Here is a 20292-nt window from a genome sequence, read left to right on the forward strand (position 1 = left end):
AAGCAAAGAGATACCCTAAAAGTACTAGATCAGAAAGAAACAGAGACAATATACAATAGCACTCACCTTACAGGCAATACAATGGCACTAAATTCATATCTCTCAATACTTACCCTGAATGTTAATGGGCTAAATGCCCCAATCAAAAAACACAGGGTATCAGAATGGATAAAAAAACAAAACCCATCTATATGTTGCCTACAAGAAACTCATCTTACACCCGAAGACACCTCCAGGTTTAAAGTGAGGGGGTGGAAAAGAATTTACCATGCTAATGGACATCAGAAGAAAGCAGGAGTGGCAATCCTTATATCAGATCAATTAGATTTTAAGCCAAAGACTATAATAAGAGATGAGGAAGGACACTATATCATACTCAAAGGAACTGTCCAACAAGAAGATCTAACAATTTTAAATATCTATGCCCCTAACGTGGGAGCAGCCAACTATATAAACCAATTAATAACAAAATCAAAGAAACACATCGACAAGAATACAATAATAGTAGGGGATTTTAACACTCCCCTCACTGAAATGGACAGATCATCCAAGCAAAAGATCAACAAGGAAACCAAGGCCTTAAATGACACACTGGACCAGACGGACATCACAGATATATTCAGAACATTTCATCCCAAAGAAACAGAATACACATTCTTCTCTAGTGCACATGGAACATTCTCCAGAATAGATCACATTCTTGGCCCTAAATCAAGTCTCAACCGGTATTAAAAGATTGGGATCATTCCCTGCATATTTTCAGACCACAATGCTCTGAAGCTAGAACTTAATAACAAGAGGAAATTTGGAAAGAACCCAAATACATGGAGACTAAACAGCATCCTTCTAAAGAATGAATGGGTCAACCAGGAAATTAAAGAAGAATTGAAAAAATTTATGGAAACAAATGATAATGAAAACACAACGGTTCAGAATCTGTGGGACACAACAAAGGCAGTCCTGAGAGGAAAATATATAGCGGTACAAGCCTTTCTCAAGAAACAAGAAAGGTCTCAGGTACACAACCTAACCGTACACCTAAAAGAGCTGGAGAAAGAACAAAAAGAAACCCTAAACCCAGCAGGAGAAGAGAAATCATAAAGATCAGAGCAGAAATCAATGAAATAGAAACCAAAAAAACAATAGAACAAATCAACGAAACTAGGAGCTGGTTCTTTGAAAGAATTAATAAGATTGATAAACCCCTGGCCAGACTTATCAAAAAGAAAAGAGAAAGGACCCAAATAAATAAAATCATGAATGAAAGAGGAGAGATCACAAGGAACACCAAAGAAATACAGACAATTATAAGAACATACTATGAGCAACTCTACGCCAACAAATTTGACAATCTGGAAGAAATGGATGCATTCCTAGAGACATATAAACTACCACAACTGAACCAGGAAGAAATAGAAAGCCTGAACAGACCCATAACCAGTAAGGAGGTTGAAATAGTCATCAAAAATCTCCAAACAAACAAAAGCCCAGGGCCAGACGGCTTCCCGGGGGAATTCTACCAAACATTTAAAGAAGAACTAATTCCTATTCTCCTGAAACTGTTCCAAAAAATAGAAATAGAAGGAAAACTTCCAAACTCATTTTATGAGGCCAGCATCACCTTGATCCCAAAACCAGACAAGGATCCCATCAAAAAAGAGAACTACAGACCAATATCCTTGATGAACACAGATGCAAAAATTCTCGCCAAAATACTAGCCAGTAGGATTCAACAGTACATTAAAAGGATTATTCACCACGACCAAGTGGGATTTATTCCAGGGCTGCAAGGTTGGTTCAACATCTGCAAATCAATCAATGTGATACAACACATGAATAAAAGAAAGAACAAGAACCATATGATACTCTCCATAGATGCTGAAAAAGCATTTGACAAAGTACAGCATCCCTTCCTGATCAAAACTCTTCAAAGTGTAGGGATAGAGGGCATATACCTCAATATTATCAAAGCCATCTATGAAAAAACCACCGCAAATATCATTCTCAATGGAGAAAAACTGAAAGCTTTTCCGCTAAGGTCAGGAACACGGCAGGGATGTCCGTTATCACCCCTGCTATTCAACATAGTACTAGAAGTCCTAGCCTCAGCAATCAGACAACAAAAGGAAATTAAAGGCATCCAAATCGGCAAAGAAGAAGTCAAACTATCACTCTTTGCAGATGATATGATACTATATGTGGAAAACCCAAAAGACTCCACTCCAAAACTGCTAGAACTTGTACAGGAATTCAGTAAAGTGTCAGGATATAAAATCAATGCACAGAAATCAGTTGCATTTCTCTACACCAACAAGACAGAAGTAAGAGAAATTAAGGAGTCAATCCCATCTACAATTGCACCGAAAACTATAAGATACCTGGGAATAAACCTAACCAAAGAGACTAAGAATCTATACTCAGAAAACTATAAAGTACTCATGAAAGAAATTGAGCAAGACACAAAGAAATGGAAAAATGTTCCATGCTCCTGGATTGGAAGAATAAATATTGTGAAAATGTCTATGCTACCTAAAGCAATCTACACATTTAATGCAATTCCTATCAAAGTACCATCCATTTTGTTCAAAGAAATGGAACAAATAATCCTAAAATGTATATGGAACCAGAAAAGACCTCGAATAGCCAAAGGAATATTGAAAAAGAAAGCCAGAGTTGGTGGCATCACAATTCCAGACTTCAAGCTCTATTACAAAGCTGTCATCATCAAGACAGCATGGTACTGGCACAAAAACAAACACATAGATCAATGGAACAGAATAGAGAGCCCCAAAATAGACCCTCAACTCTATGGTCAACTCATCATCGACAAAGCAGGAAAGAATGTCCAGTGGAAAAAAGACAGCCTCTTCAATAAATGGTGTTGGGAAAATTGGACAGCCACATGCAGAAAAATGAAATTGGATCATTTCCTTACACCACACACGAAAATAGACTCAAAATGGATGAAGGATCTCAATGTGAGAAAGGAATCCATCAAAATCCTTGAGGAGAACACAGGCAGCAACCTCTTCGACCTCAGCCGCAGCAACATCTTCCTAGGAACATCGCCAAAGGCAAGGGAAGCAAGGGCAAAAATGAACTATTGGGATTTTATCAAGATCAAAAGCTTCTGCACAGCAAAGGAAACAGTTAACAAAGCCAAAAGACAACTGACAGAATGGGAGAAGATATTTGCAAATGACATATCAGATAAAGGGCTAGTGTCCAAAATCTATAAAGAACTTAGCAAACTCAACACCCAAAGAACAAATAATCCAATCAAGAAATGGGCAGAGGACATGAACAGACATTTCTGCAAAGAAGACATCCAGATGGCCAACAGACACATGAAAAAGTGCTCCACATCACTCGGCATCAGGGAAATACAAATCAAAACCACCATGAGATATCACCTCACACCAGTCAGAATGGCTAAAATTAACAAGTCAGGAAATGACAGATGCTGGCGAGGATGCGGAGAAAGGGGAACCCTCCTACACTGTTGGTGGGAATGCAAGCTGGTGCAACCACTCTGGAAAACAGCATGGAGTTTCCTCAAAATGTTGAAAATAGAACTACCCTATGACCCAGCAATTGCACTGCTGGGTATTTACCCTAAAGATACAAACGTAGTGATCCGAAGGGGCACGTGCACCCGAATGTTTATAGCAGCAATATCTACAATGCCAAACTATGGAAAGAACCTAGATGTCCATCTACAGATGAATGGATAAAGAAGATGTGGTATATATACACAATGGAATACTATGCAGCCATCAAAAGAAATGAAATCTTGCCATTTGCGATGACGTGGATGGAACTAGAGGGTATCATGCTTAGCGAAATAAGTCAATCGGAGAAAGACAACTATCATATGATCTCCCTAATATGAGGGAGAGGAGATGCAACATGGGGGGTTGAGGGGGTAGGAGAAGAGTAAATGAAACAAGATGGGATTGGGAGGGAGACAAACCATAAGTGACTCTTAATCTCACAAAACAAACTGAGGGTTGATGGGGGGAGGGGGTTGGGAGAGGGGGGTGGGGTTATGGATATTGGGGAGGGTATGTGCTATGGTGAGTGCTGTGAAGTGTGTAAACCTGGCGATTCGCAGACCTGTACCCCTGGGGATAAAAATATATGTTTATAAAGCTGTAAAAAAAAAAAAAAAAAAAAAAAAAAAGAAAGGATGAATACCCAAGTTTTGTAGCAACATGGACGGGACTGGAAGAGATTATGCTGAGTGAAATAAGTCAAGCAGAGAGAGTCAATTATCATATGGTTTCACTTATTTGTGGAGCATAACAAATAGCATGGAGGACAAGGGGAGATGGAGAGGAAAAGGGAGTTGAGGGAAATTGGAAGGGGAGGTGAACCATGAGAGACTATGGACTCTGAAAAACGATCTGAGAATTGTGAAGGGGTGGGGGTGGGAGGTTGGGGGCACCAGGTGGTGGGTATTGTAGAGGGCACGGATTGCATGGAGCACTGGGTGTGGTGCAAAAATAATGAATACTGTTATGCTGAAAAAATAAAAAAATTAAAAAAAAAAAAAAGAATGAGCACAAATCTGCATTCTTGCACACTGCAGGGGGAGTTTATTATTACAATCTTGCATGGAGGGCAATGGCTATCAAAAAAATTTTATTTGTTTTTCCCAAGAAATTTAATGCACAGCAATTCCATGTCCAAGAACTTATGCACAAATACACTTGCATGTGTATACAGGAGCTATCTGTAAAGATATGTGTTGTCAAATTTATCTTCTCTAAGTTTTTGCCATCACAATCTAAACATCCATCAATAGGAAAAGGGTTACATATAGTATGTGTACAGAGATTGAGGCAGCAAGTCCATTAGTATGAACAGTAGGCAAGACTACCGAGGGGAAAGTGCAACATGTCAAACTATGTGGATGAAAGATCTGCATGTCACATCAATTTGGACTGCCTCTGAAAGGCGACCCAGAGCCTAGGGATCCTGACTGCGTCTGGGGAGAGGAGCTGGGCACAATAAAAATTCTGTACGACGTGCACATAGTATCTATTCAAAATCTAATTTTAAAATTACACATAAAGGGGTGCCTGGGTGGCTCAGTTGGTTAAGCGCCTGTCTTCAGCTCAGGTTATGATCCTGGGGTCCCGGGATCAAGGCCCACGTCAGACTCCCCACTGAGCAGGGAGCCCGCTTCTCCCTCTCCCTCTACCTGCTGCTCCCCTTGCTGTGCTCTCTCTCAAATAAATAAAATCTTTAAAAAAATAAAAATACACATAAAGAATGTTCCTTGGCATCACTTCAAAACTGTGTTTTAACAATTTTATTGCAGAGAGAAACTTTAACCTGCAGCAAATCCACTGTGGCCCCTGCCATCAGGATTTAGTTACTGAAACACCAGAAGGGCACCCTTCTAAGGTGGCTCCTGCCTGGAGGCCAGTCCTTTGAGGGCCAAAAGTGTCACTTAGCAAAAACTGTACTTGTCTCCCCACTCATGCAGTCTGCCATGTCATCACTGGGGAGACACTGTAAGGAGGAAGGCATTTCCTGCCTTCAGGAAAACAAACATCTAGAAGCTGAGAAACACAAGCACAGAAACAATTATTAGGATAATTATACCACTTACAATTACATGGCACTTTATAAGCTGAAAGCCTTTTCTCATAAACCTCCTTTTGTGGAAAACTTCAAGCACATACTCAAGTAGAAAGAACGGTTTAATGAACCCCATGTGTTGGTCTCAGTTAAAAAGTTATACACAGAAAATAAATGTTTCCATGCCACGGTCACAGCTACATAAAATTCAGTACTGACATAATGTTCTTTGTGTTAAATGGGGAAAACCAACTTCGGAGCACTTTCACATTTACGTCTCACTTGAAGCAGAGAAGCCAAATTACCATTTTACAGATGAGGGCTCAGGAATTGGGAGAGCTGCTGAATGTCATATACCCAGTTCTGGGGCTGAAGACCCAGGACCCATGCATTATCTCTGTCCTGCCTCCTCATGTGGGACCCAATCTTCAGAACCACGCAGACTCGGTCCAGATCTGTCATCCACTGTCTGGGTCTGGAGAAACTACCCTCTGAGAGTACTTCTTCAGCTATAAAATGAGAATGAGAATTTTTCTATTTTGGACTATTTCTTATTTACTAAGAAGGTGGAATACAAAGTGCTGCAGAAATGAAGTGATAATTTTGTCTGAGGTGGAGAGAATGCTTTCCCTAGGAAGCACACTTGAGCTACATGTTGAAGGACAGGAAAAGTTTACCAAGCAAACAAAGGGAGGCTTTTTAGGCTGTGAAATCATCATAAAAACATATTTGGGATGGTGAGGTCCAATCTGGTTAGTGACTAAAATACAGTTGTCCCCCTTATCACAAGGGATACATCCCAAGACCTCCAGTGACTGCCTGAAACTGCAAATAGCAACGGATACTATATATATATGCTGTTTTTTCCCTATACATACCTATTATAAAGTTTAATTTATAAATTAGGTACAATAAGAGATTAACAACTAATAATAAAGTAGGGCAATTATAACAACATGCTGCAAAAAGAGTCATGAATGTGGTCTCTCAAAATACTTTGTACTATACTCACCCTTCTTGTGACAATGTGAGATGATAAAATGCCCATGTGATCAGATGAATTGAGGTGAATGACGTAGACATTATGACCTAACGTTAGGCTACTACTAATCTTCTGACTGTAAGTCAGAAGAAAGATCTACTTCCAGACCGAGGCTGACCTCGGGTAACTGAAACCATGATAAGGGGGGGTGACTACTGTATATGTAAAGGTATCTTGTTTATCTCTTTATCCCCAGTGCCTTACATAGAACCTGAAGTGTTTCATAAATATTTGTTGAATAAATGAATGAATAAATGAGACGTGGAAGAGAATTGAGATAAGAGAGGTTCTTGAACACCAAAATTTTCAAAGGAAGGGGCAACTCACACACAGTGATTGTCAGAGGGATCCACTGAAATGAAAACACTTGCAATATTAACTTGAAATTTTTCACCTAGGAAACTAAAACAGTTCACTGATTTAAAAGAAATCATTAAAAAAAAAATACTGTGTCTAGGATGACAGCTAAACCATTTGCTATACTAATTATAGCAGCAAGATTGCTTCTGGGAACTTCTTTAAATTAAAACGCAGGATGAAGACTCACTGATATTCTGGAACATCTTTTAGGATGAACTGGAGATACGGCAGCTGAATAAAAATGCACTAGCTTGGGGTCACCGTGTGCATGACTGGAAGCGATACCAGGCACAGGCACCTCACCTGGCCCTGCCCTTACTTCATCATGCACTGCCACCTCCCCCGGCCAATCCTGGAGAGCCTCAGGTACACATGAGAGCAAATCACAGCTTATTTCCAAACTACACAGCTGAGTTTCTTCATAGGACACACAGATATGCAAAGACTTGGGAGAGGAGAAAAAGTTCTTAGGATTTTCCTTCCCTAGTCCTTAACACTGTTACCAGTCATGCTTCTGTAAAAATGGTCATCTTGTGCAATCCCTCTCCCTCCCCCAAAGAATCTATACCTCTCGCCATTAGACAGGAAAACACGAAGGCAGTTTATTGTTGTCTTACTTAGCACAATGTCTGTGTACAGAGTACAGGGTCATAAACCTACTTGTCAAATAATAAATACCAAATATAGTACTCTTTAGCAAGCCAAATTGTCTGTAATATAAAACTTCCATGCCAGAAATAAAACTGCATATATTTCTGTTTCCTTTCAGATGTCAGTGTTCCTCTTACCACTTGCTCAAAAACGAAGAAGTAAGAAATCCTGTCTTGGTCAATAGGTTCAAAATTCTAGAGGTTACATATAAGTCTAGTGTACCATTTCTCTCCTCCCAAAGGAAACTATTTAGATTTCAGCATTCTTTGAAGGGAGTGGGAACTACTGAAATATTTAAAGTGGTGGATTAGATCTCTGCTCTAGAAAACTAATTCAGGCAGCAAGAAATACATGTTAGAGTCCCGGCAAAAGAATCCCATTAAATTTCAGGTTTTCTTTCTTTTTCATAAATTCTATGCCCTCTCCACCTTCTGCCCCCAAACCTGGAAAAAGTGTGGTCAAATCTTCAAGATTCAGCACAAGCCCAACACAGGGCTTCTCAGCACCACCCACCCCTTTGTGCCTGCGATGCATCAGTTCCTCTTAGACACAGCTCTAGTAGGTGTATAAAACACCTACCAGAATTTCTTTATAGGTTTCTCTCCCTCACTAGACAGGTACTACCTGTTCTTATTTATTAGTTTTTGTAGCCAAGTATCATGCAGTGGTGACCCATAGAAGAGTTTCTGTATGGATGAATCCATCTGAAAAACTGGCTGTATTATAGTTGAAATGCCCCGATACAGAGAATATTAATAGAAATGGTACACCCAATATGAATGCAAATGTCTCTGAGATCTGAAGCTATTATGCGAAACAGAAACGTTTTATGACTAGGGAGTGTTGGGAGGGCACAAAAAACAAATGTTTAATTCTTTTCTTGGAAATTTAAATTATGTTTTGGATAATTTGACTTGCTCAAAAATATTTTGTATTTGTTGAATATACAACTCTTTGCAGGGTTCCTAAATGCATTACTTTATCTCAAGGCTTCAGTCTCTTGCAATGCTATTCCCACCACCAAGAATGCCTATAGCTCACCTCCCCCCTTTCACACTCAGACACACCCTCTCCACCAACATATCCTTCCAAACTCTATCTTTCTGGGAACCATCTTAGTTAAACCCACCTTCTACGTGTGGCTGTGAGGTGCCGTTTCTGTTTTCCTACAGCACCAAAATACATAATTAAAATCCACATTTTTAGATCGTTTGAGTAGAGCACATCATCATCATGTTGATATACAACATCAAAAATTTATTATTCATAAACTATTTATCATGCTCTGCAAATGCAAAATGCACATCTTCTATAACACTAGGGACTTCTACATTTTTGTCATTTTCCTCCACCCCAACTCCGGCCCCTTCTTCAAACATAGCTCTAAGCCTTGCCAGTAGCTGGCACTCAGTAAACAGCTATTAACAGAATGAATGAAGTTAACATATACAAAGTGAATGAATGAATCTATGCTTAAAAGAACATGACAAGATTTCAGCTAAAGGATCATCCTATTTGTTAACCAACAATAATCAAACTAAGTAAGGCCAAGGCTCTACAAAAACTTTTATTTTTTTCAAGTTTCTTTCCCTTTCTTTTTTTAAAAAGATTTTATTTATTTGTCAGAGACAGAGAGTGCACACAAGCGAGGGAGTGGCAGGGCAGAGGGAGAAGCAGGATCCCTGCTCAGGAGCAGGGACTCTATCCCAGAACTTGGATCATGACCTGAGCTGAAGGCAGACATTTAACCAACTGAGCCACCCAGGGATCCCTAAGAACTTCTGTTTTAATGATTTGACTTGTATCAATTTTTACTCATCTTGGTCAAACTAACTTCTAGTCACCCCTGCAGTATCTGTTTTAGATGTTCTTCCTTTATGCTTCCTAAGCAACCATGTGTGTTAATTCCATCAAGATCCAAACCATATTGTCTGGAAGGTTGTTTATCACCCCCACCAGGTCACAAACTCCTCAAAGGCAGGCATGTGTCATGCACTTCTATACCTGAGCAAGCACAATACTTAACCCAAAGTGGCTACTCATTATTCCGTCTGCTAAAGTAAAGAGAATTAACTAAGATTAATTAACAGGAAACTAATTAGTTCAACAGTCCTTATAGTTGTTCTCACAGATTATCTTAAAATCATGATTTTATTTTTAGAAACACAATAAAACACTGATTTATACCCAAAATATCTTGTACTGGATTTAGTACAGTCAAGCAACAGGCTTAAGAAAAACTGCAGAAATTCTCCCTGAGATTTGGGAAAAGACTCATGATCCATTTTTACAAGCAGCCATCTCTTATCTGTTTTGCATAACACGAGTGCTACACAGGAGCATCGAAACCACCGAAATCTGTGGTTTTTCCTGCCGCCAGCCACATTCTGACAAAATCCAAGAAACCTAACTTCAGCTACATTCAAGGTTCTATGTAACATTCCAAATTCAAGTATGTCAAAGCCAGTTTGTCTTCTGACTTAATTCTATTCATTCCAATTCTTAATGCTATTCCATTCTCAAAAAGTCATGATATATCTGTACCTTTTTTCCCAGTTGGGCCAAGTTCTGTGAAGATCATACCTTTCCATTCCTATAGTCACTGCTACAGTATTGGCCTTTATACAGTTGACACTTGAACAACACAGGTTTGAAATGTGTGGGTTAACTTATGCAAGGATTTTCCCCCCAATACAGTACAGTATAGTAAATGTATTTTCTCTTTGATTTTAATATAACATTTCCTTCTCTCTAGCTACATTATAAGAATCCAGTGTGCAATACATAATAACATATAAAATGTGTTTATGTTATTGGTAAAATGCCCAGTCAACAGGAGGCTATCAGTGGTTAAGTTTTGGGGGAGTCAAAAGTTATACGGAAAATCTTTTCCACTGCACAGGGGGTTGGTACCTCTAAGCCTTGTGTTGTTCAAGGGTCAATTTTATTTCTCCTTGGATCAGCCCAATGGGCTAGAGTCTCTGCAGATTTTTCTCTGTTTAAACCGCTGGTCACAATGCTACCAAATTAATCTCCCTGTAAGTCAGTGGTTCAAAACATTGGATGAATCTGTCATCAGTACCCCCCCTCCCTTGGTATTACCTGGACACATTTTTGGTTGTCACAACTGGGTAAGTACTGTTGCAATCTAGTAGGCAGAGGCCAGGGATGCTAAACATCCCATTAATACACAGAACAGTCAGCCCCTCCCACAACAAAGAATGATCTGGCTATGTATAGACCCCCACCCTTACCATGGACAGTTTCCTCATCCACAGAATGGGGTTAAAGCACCTATGTTAAAAGGCTGTCAGGAGGGTTAAGGGAGCCACTATATGGAGAGCACTGAGCACACTGCCTACACACTGGGTACTTCCACACATTAAAAAAAAATTGCTAAAGCTGTTACTTTTATCCCTTTCTCAAACAGAATGATTCTCAGGGTAAAAAGACTAGAATGGACGTTGATAATAGAAGAGAAACTCAGGAGGATTTAAAATAAACATCAACGAGGTGTTTTTGGGGGCCTGGCTAAATTATGTCAAATAACATAAGCAAGGTGGCTGACCCATGGTTAGAGCAAGTGCTAGTACCCTGGAAAAATGCTAACTAACATCATTATCAAAAAATGCAGTAAACAGATTTAGGAAATTGTAGTCCCTGAGCCAGCCATTGAAAAGAAAAGGTCCAAATGAAGATGTTGTAGACTCAGAAGAGACTGCAAGGACCCAGACTCAGAGTATCCTGACACACTAACCTCTTTTCTTTGACAGAACTACTAAAATTGGGGGCGCCTGGGTGGCTCGATCAGTTAAGCAACTGCTTCCAGCTCAGGTCATGGTCCCAGGGTGCTGGGCATGAACCCTGCATTGGGCTCCCTGCTCTTCGGGGATTCTGCTTCTCCCTCTCTCTCGGCCTGCTTGTGTTCTTTCTCTCTCTTTCGGTCAAATAAATAAATAAAATCTTAAAAAAAAAAAAAGGACTACTAAAATTGGGAAAACACCATCAATAGGATGTATCAGGAATGGTCTCTGAAATCTGACAGGGCTTTTCATGGTAGTTTTATGGAAACACGGCTTGGGTACAATGACAATTTGGTAGACTTGTAATCATTGGAATAGCTGCATCAAAGGTGGCGCCTCACCCAATGCCACCCCACACAGGCCTCTGCTCCTACTTCCTCTTCCAAAACCACTTCCTTCTGTTGCAACTGAGAATTTCCCTCTACTAAGGCGAACCCCTCCGAAATACCCTAGACATGGCCCTCTTAAGAGTGGACTCTTGGGGTTACTTCTCCTCTCTGCTCGATCTCTACCACATCACTCCCATCCAATTTCAATATGCCCTACCATCATCCACCCTAACCCCCCCTTGTCCCATAGTTTCTGCACACTTCTCAGCACATCTTGAGCCGTGCTTGAAAGAACTGTTCTAACACTCTCCATTTTCTCACCTCTCAACTGATTTCTATTCCCATCGCAGCTAAAACAGACCAAATCCAAAGTCTCTTTTCTGACATTAGAGTTAAGTTCGAACTTGCTTTTGAGAAATCAAAGCAGAATGAAAAACAAAAGTACAGGAAATAGGATGTCTGACTTGCAGCAGCAGCTTTAAAAATGACTTTAATCACAATAAATTCAGAATGAGTCATGATCTTAAAAATCATAACAGAAAAATGTTCACTCTGCTGGGTTCAGGTCCTATAGCACTCGGATTTCAGTTCTGAGGAGGACATCTTGCAAAATTAGATTCTCAAACTGTCACCAGGGCTTGAAGACGCAACCTGTTGCCCTGGAGAACAGGTGTGTGGGAAGCGTCTCCTGGCAAAGAGCAAGACCTTTTCCTGAATGAACACAACCTGAAAAATTTCATCTAAACTCAAGACTCGAGGACTGGCAGTAGGGCCGGTTATTACAACCTTACATGTAGAAAGTGAGAAAGCATATCCGCACTTAAATCCAGCTTTTCTGACTCAGAAGTTCAGAATACACACACGTTTTATGAAAGTGGAGAAACCAGAGCCCAACCAAACAACCACTTGACATTGGTGAAGGGACTGCCAGACCTTGGGAGTGAGCTAGGAGCGAGCTTCAATTCCTACCTCACTTGACTTTGTGAAAACGATGAATGGAAAGGGACCCACGATTGAACAATCATGAGAATTTCCACCACAGTCCTCTTCGGGTGGGTGTTTATTTCTTTCGTTCTCCCCTACACCTGAAGGGCCTCCAGAGGGCACCCCCCCCCCTGCACCTGAAGAGCCCAAGGCGAAGATCTAATCAGGCCCGCCTACGGCCCAAAAAGCCCCCCCCGGGGGGGGTCACGGCGCGCCCATCCAGAGCTTCCCTCCCAGTTCCTGACTGCCAGAAGTCATCAGAGTCGCGCCCCCAGCCCCTTCGCGCCGTGCCCCTAGGGATCAAGGCCGAGGTCGAGAGGGCGGTCGCCCATGACTAAGCTACAGAGTTCCCCCCGCCGCCTCCCCGCGTCCCCCGCTCACCCGCGTGGGACATGGGCGTGGTGAGGTTCCCGTGGCCCACCCCGTTGTAGAGGACCACGGCCGAGGCGTTCCTCCGCGCCGCCACCAGCACCTTGTCCTTGAAGGTGCAGCCCCCGCGCGCCACCAGGGCCACCCAGGGCGCGTCCCCCCGGCCGGCGGGCGCCGGCACGAGGAAGCGAGTGTCTGGCGCGCAGCCCTCGGGGTCGCGGTCCGCCGCGCGCGGGACGCCCACCAGGCCCTGCGCGCCCTCCTTGGGCGAGCTGTCGCCGAAGCGGCCGCTCTCCGAGACGCTCCACACGGTGCGGTTCGTGTGCGGGTCCACGTACTCGGTGCTCACCACAGCCGAGTACCACTCGTGCGCCCGGCCCCTGGCCCACGGCACATTCAGAGCCAGCGCCAGCAGCGCCAGCGCGCCGCGGGCCCCGACGCCAGCCTCGGGCCGCCGCCGACACGCCATGGCCCCACAGCCAGGCCGACGAGGAGGAGGCCGGGGCCGGAACCGCGCGCGTGCGAGGCCGCTGAAGGGAGTTAAGAACCAGGCGCTTGCCGCCGAGCGGGATAGGAGCCAGGCGGGTCGGCGGGCGGGGCTGCGGCGCACGCGCACCTGGCGGAGCGAGGAAGTGGGCGGAGAGTGGGGCGGGGCCTTCCCTGGCCCCTCAGGCGCTACGTGCGCGGGCTGAAGACTGCCCCCTGGCTCTGGTGCCTGTGTCTTACCCATCGCTCGCCGGCAGGCGGTCCGCCACCCCGAGGCTCCCACGGACGCAGAGACCGGAAGCTAGCCGCTCACGCGTCGTTTCGAGCCAGGCAGGGCGCGGTGGCCAGGGGTCGAGCTTGTATAACTTGACCTCGAGCCCCCCCCTCCACACCCCCCAAGCAAGGGGAAGTGACTGTCGGAGAAACGGGAAGCTCCTCCGTGAGCGGGTCGAGAGGCGTGGGAGCACGGCTATGTAAAGTCGCTCAGCCGATCTTTATGAAGAATGTACAGTGCAATCCCAGGCGCGTGGCACAGGCCTTGCTTGTTTAGAACCAAGCTACTGCTGTTTTCCACACACGCTTTGGGACCGATTTTGTAATGCTAATTGATTTCTTGTCACTTCTCTCCAGCACTGCACTCAACAGCAACCTTTTCTATTATGGTATTTTATGTATAATCAGTAGTTTTGAAATAAGTGCATCAAACGACCTATTTAGATGAGCACTTACATTGTAGAGCAATAAATAAATAAAGAGAAAAGGATTTGCTTGGAAATAAACGCTGGGTGGTATGTAGGCCATTTAAAACTGCCGTGGATACAAAGCCTTACCGCTGCAGAAAAAAGTTGAGACCATTAATTTCTGACTGACTCATCTTCCTCCTTCTACAAGGATCTATAATTGAAGGAAGTAAAATGTTGCCAACTCACAGCAAGGGTTTCTGTTGGGCCTTAAACCTTCTCGAATTTCGGGTGCCTGGGTGGCTCAGTTGAGGGTCTGCCTTCGGCTCAGATCCTGAGTCCAGGCTCAGGTTCCTGGGATCCAGTCATGTAGCTTGGAGTCTGCTTCTCCCTCTCCCTCTGCCCCTCCCCACCGTTTGCTCTCTTTCTCAAATAAATAAAATCTTTAAAAAAATAAAACACCTTCTCACTTTTCCTTTTTGTTATCAGCCTCTCTTGGACTGCATTTTAAAACTGCTCTAAAATGCAGCCGGGCCCACAATCCATAGCACCCCTCTAAGTGGGATGTCCTGTCCCTTTCCCAACAGGAAACCAGTTTTAAAAACTTAAAGGAATGCTTAAGGTGATCCCCTTGTCCCAGGTCTAGAATAAGGGAGGTAAGTTATCGTCTTCATGGCAGGCTAGAGAACAGGTCCTAGGACCCTTACATTGTGCTCCAGCAAAACAGGTACTTGTAGTTCCCAGAATATGCCTTTGTAGTTTCATGTTATGTCTTGCAAATTCCTTTTCCTCTTTCTGAAATCTGCTTGCTCCTGGCTCTCATCCTGGCAAACACCAACTTAGTCTTCAAATTTTATCTCAAAAGCTATTTCTTCTGTGAAGCCTTTGGTTCCTGAAGACAAACTTAGATTCCCCTCCTGTTTTCCATGTTGCTTGTGTATGTTATGCTTCTACCTTAATGTTACACCAGCAATACTGCTTTCCAAATCGAGGGGTTTTTTTAGTCTTCTTACAATACTGGGAGTTTCATGACTACAAGGATGTGTCTTTGCTGTCTTTAGGAACCTACCTCAGCGAGCACAGTGTCGTGTGTGTAACCCATGTTTATTAAATAAGCAAAACAGCTCTTTTTTTTTTCTCTTCTGTTGCAGAGTTAAGGACTCATGATTGTTTACAGGGTTATTGCTCAAAAAAGTTCAACAGGTTAAGGCCTTGCAACTTTTAAGCCCCCGAGGCTCAATCCAGCTTCTTGGTTTTCCTTTCTTCATCACCAGCTTCAGGCTGCAGCTGATTCCAAGGCTGCTGTCACTGGGTCAAACCCTTAGGATCTTCATCCCTACACCAGTTCAAGTTCTACTCAGTGTCTTCAATCCCCCTTCCCTACTGTCCCAAGAAGAAAAGCTGACAGGCCTCATCCCCACCACACTTTTTAGGGGGGAGGGGGGTGGGGTGCAGCTTTCATTATTTTTTCTTTTGTTTTATTACAGAAAATTTCAAATGTTTCCAAAAGTAGAGGGACTAATGTAATGAAGCTCTATGCACTGATAACTTCAATTCAACAATGATCAACCCATGGCTAATTTCAAGTATACCCTTAAGCCACTTCCACTGGGCCCTATTAGATTATTGTAAAGGAAATCCTGGACATCGTATTCTATTTGTAAACATTTTCATATATACCTTTAGAAGTAAAAACATAATCACATTATTATCACGATACTTCAATGTCAAATATCCAGTTAGTGTATAAATTTCTTCATTGTCTCCTGAATGGTATCTTACATTCAGTCTGTTTGGATCAAGGTTCAAACGTTCACACATTGCATTTGCTGGAGATGTCTCTCAAGGTTCCTTTTTTCAACAGTTTTTTTTTTTTTCTTTTACTTTTTAAAGAATTGGATGATTTGATTTTTCTTTTATTGCAATGTTGGTTGCTGTTAATGTTATCATTACCTAAATCTACTGTTTCATTGTTTGCAAAATGGTGATATTCTATCATTCCTTCTTCATTTTAAAGATTTATTTGTTTGAGAGAGAGAGAGAGAGCACGCCAGCACTGAGCGTGGGCGAAGAGGAGAAGAAGGGCAGAGGGAGGGGCACAGGGAGAGGGACAGGGAGAAGTAAGAGAAAAGCAAACTACTAGCTGAGCTCAGAGCCTGACTCTGAGCTCTACATGCCAGGAACCTGAGATCATGACCTTGAGCCAAAACCAAAAGTCGGTCACTCAACTGACTGAGCCACAAAGGCACACCATTCCTTCTTCATTTTATTAACTGGAACACTTCTATAAAGAAACACCTCCCCTCACCAAATAGGGGTTACTCTGAGGTACAATTTATGTAGAATAGGCAGATTAAATGTTTCTTTTACTTATCAGTTTTCAGAATAATGAATCCCTAACTTCCCCTCAAAGAGAATTATTTTTAGAAGTTCAATGTGCTATCCATTGCATGATAAATCCAGGCAAGAGAATTCTTTTAAAATCGTCACTAATGGGATGCCTGGGTGGCTCAATTGGTTGAGCCGCTGCCTTTGGCTCGGGTCATGATCCCACGGTCTTGGGATGGAGTCCCGCATTGGCCTCCTTGCTCAGCCGGAAGCCTGCTTCTCCCTCTGCCTCTGCCTGCCACTCTGTCTGCCTATGCTCACCCTCAGACAAATTAAAAAAAAAAATCGTCATTAATGCATACTTGATGAGTTTCAATCCTTTGCTGTTTTTCTTCTTACTGAAGCCCATATTCATTCTCTTATCGCTAGCCCTTGGGAACCTCTTTAGATCGGCTCCTAAATCCATTTGACTCCTCTGATAGCTATCCTGCTTTCTGTAGTCAGCAGAGCATCAGCCATTTCTCTGAGGACACTTGTTTCCTTTTAGTAGGAAATGCTCTTTAGAGACCACATCTGTGCCCTGGCTCCCCCCACCCCCATTAATCATAATAATACATGTTCATTGTTTAAAAAAAGTCAGAAGATATAGATAAATTGAAAGAAGATTAGAAATACCATAATGATACCAGAGAAATACTGCCAAATGTTGGTAAACCACATTCCAGACTTTTTTTCTATGTCCCTATAATTTTTTTCCTATACATTTTCTTTAAAATGACAAAATACAGTGCTTATTATTTGCCTTTTAAAAACTCAGCAAAGTCTCATCAACATTTTTCTACATCATGAATACATTTCTCCAGGATAATTTTTTTTTTAAGATTTTATCTATTTATTTGAGAGAAAGGGAGAGAAAGCATATGAGCAGGGGGAGGGGCAGAGGCAGAAGGAGAGGGAAAAAGAGAAGCAGACTCCCTGCAGAGCAGGGAGCCTGTCTGGGGGCTTGCCTTAGGGCTCAATCCCAGGACTCCAGGATCATGGCCTAAGCCAAAGGCAGACGCTTAGTCCACTGAGCTACCCACGCGCCCCTCTCCAAGATCGTTTAAATGACTACGGAGAATTTCATCATTTGAAAGCAGCACTGTTTTTTGTTTTGTTTTGTTTTAAAGATTTTATTTATTTATTTGACAGAGAGATAGATAGCCAGAGAGGGAACATAAACAGGGGGAGTGGGAGGCGGAGAAGCAGGCTTCCCGCCAAGCGGGAAGCCCCATGCAGGGCTTGATCCGAGCACCCTGGGATCATGACCTGAGCTGAAGGCAGACACTTAACCACTGAGCCACCCAGGCGCCCCAGCAGCACTGTTCTTATAATCAATCCTGTTTTGGAACATTAAGTTCTTTTCTATTTTTCCATATTATAAATGAAAACATAATATTAAAAACTTACAAATTTTTCCCTATTGATGTTACAAATATTACAATGTTTAAAATATATAATATTTATCATTGAAAATTTACCCAGTCATTTAATGTTTTCCCCATCGGCACAGTTCCTAAAAGTGAAATTGTTGGACCTAGGGGTAGGTATGTTAAAAAAAAAAATTCTTTTTAATGTAATATGTTCTCTTGATTCAAAATTCAAAAAGTATAAGAGGATGCTCATTGCAACACTTGACCCAGCTACCCCAAATCAAGGCAACTAACATTACTAGTTTCTTGTAGATTGTTCCAATATAATTCCATACTTACACCACAAGTTAATATATATATTTACTTTCCATCCCTCCTTTTTTCCACAAATGGTGAAATATTATACACTGTTTTGCACATTACATGTTTCGCTTATTTGTTGAAGGTCTTAGCATAATAGTTCCTAAAGAGCCTTCTCTTTCTTAGGCTATATAGGGTCTCAGTGTATGTTCAGTTTTGTGTTCTTTTAAAGATTTTAATTATTTATTTGACAGAGAGAGAGAGATCACAAATAGGCAGAGAGGCAGGCAGAGAGAGAGAAAGAGGGAAGCAGGCTCCTTGCTGAGCAGAGAGCCTGATGTGGGACTCGATCCCAGGACCCGGAGATCATGGCCTGAAACGAAGGCAGAGGCTTAGCTCACTGAGCCACCCAGGAGCCCCAGTTCAGTTTTTCCATCATCTATTTAACCAGCCCTTAACTAACAGTCAAGTTATTACCAATCTTATGCCATTACAAGTAATTTTGCCATAAAGAAACTTGCACATATGTCCGTTTACACATTATCCATAGAATATATTTCTAGAAGTGGAATTGGTGGATGCAAAAGTGAGTGCATTTGTAATTTGGGTTGATATTCCCACAGTGCTCCCCCACAGAGGTTTTACCAAATTCCCTTCCACCCGCAGTATCTGAGAATTCTTTCCAAAGTAATGTGTGTCAAACTTTTTGACCTTTGCCAATCTGATTGGTAAATAATATGAGAGTGGTTTTTATTTGGGTATGTTTCTTTGCTGTTTTTTACTCCAAATTGACCCCCTGGTCCCTACTTATTTTGCTGCCGATCGTTATTTGGAACTGAATAAGGAAATTTTAAAAATAATAGACATGGGAAAGTACCCAGTTATTTTGTTCCTTGACCTTGATAATTTTTAAGTCAGTGGTTCTCAGCTTGGCTGGACCGATGAATCTCCTGGGGTGTCTTTTAAAAATGCCAAGGCTGGGACGCCTGGGTGGCTCAGTGGGTTGGGCCGCTGCCTTCGGCTCTGGTCATGATCCCAGGGTCTTGGGATCGAGTCCCGGGTTGGGCTCCTTGCTCAGCCGGGAGCCTGCTTCTCTCTCTGCCTCTACCTACCACTCTGCCTCTCTCTCTCTCTCTCTCTCTCTGACAAATAAATAAATAAATAAATAAAATCTTTAAAAATGCCAAGGCTGAAACTGTGGTGTGAAATGCATTTGGTAAAACCTGAGAACGGTACAACATAAGGAGTGAACCCTGATGTAAACTATGGGTTTTAGTTACTAATAACGTACCAATAGTCATCAATTCATCAGCGTTCTTCAGCTGTAGTTAATGCACCACACCAATGCAAGATATGAATAGTAGGGGAACCATGGGGACAGAGGAGGGGGTATATGGGAACTCTTTGTACTTTCTGCTCAATTTTTCTGTAAACATAAAACTGCTCTAAGAAATAAAAAGTGTATTAATTAAAAACAAACAGAACAACAAAACAACCCAAGGCCTACTGCCCTTGGAGGTTCTGGTAATTGGTCTGGAACGGAGCCAGGCTTAGATGTTCTTTAAAAGGATTTTAGGTGTTGCAACTCTGTACCCATGGTTGAGCCACTAAGCCACTACCTTAAATGGTAACTGAAGCCCCAGTAAACTTCTCAGTTTACAAAAAAAATTCCCTAGATGGTTGTAATGCAGAGCCAGTTCTAGTTTAAAAGCAGATGGATGGTAGTGGGTATTAAGGAGGGCATGTATTGCATGGAGCACTGGGTGTGGTGCATAAACAATGAATTATGAATTACCAAAAAAAATTTAATTTAAAAATAATAATAAAAGCAGATGGAAAATGAGTTTAGCTCTGATCTGAACCCAGAAGACCTTTGCAAATACATCTGGTCAAGGCAAGCAATGGAAGGTAGCCACAGTTGGTTCAAGTAGTTCTCAAAGGGTGGTCCTTGAACCAGCA

At 42.2% G+C, this 20292-nt stretch overlaps 1 protein-coding gene across 2 annotated transcripts in view; it reads right to left on the reverse strand.

The window, feature by feature from the left end:
• RNF149 (ring finger protein 149) overlaps positions 1-13726 on the reverse strand; it is a 32474-nt gene extending 18748 nt beyond the window's left edge. The window contains exon 1 of one of the 2 annotated variants that reach the window (XR_007130436.1): positions 13140-13726. Coding sequence is in view for 1 of the 2 variants with exons in the window: in XM_047747206.1 (XP_047603162.1) it covers positions 13140-13596 (457 nt within the window). In the remaining variant the exon portion in view is untranslated. The remainder of the gene's footprint in view (positions 1-13139) is intronic. The other variant, XM_047747206.1, reaches the window with a different exon arrangement.
• Between the last annotated feature and the right edge of the window lie 6566 nt (positions 13727-20292).

Source organism: Lutra lutra, chromosome 9 (genome assembly GCF_902655055.1).
Source record: "Lutra lutra chromosome 9, mLutLut1.2, whole genome shotgun sequence".
Classification (NCBI taxonomy): domain Eukaryota; kingdom Metazoa; phylum Chordata; class Mammalia; order Carnivora; family Mustelidae; genus Lutra; species Lutra lutra.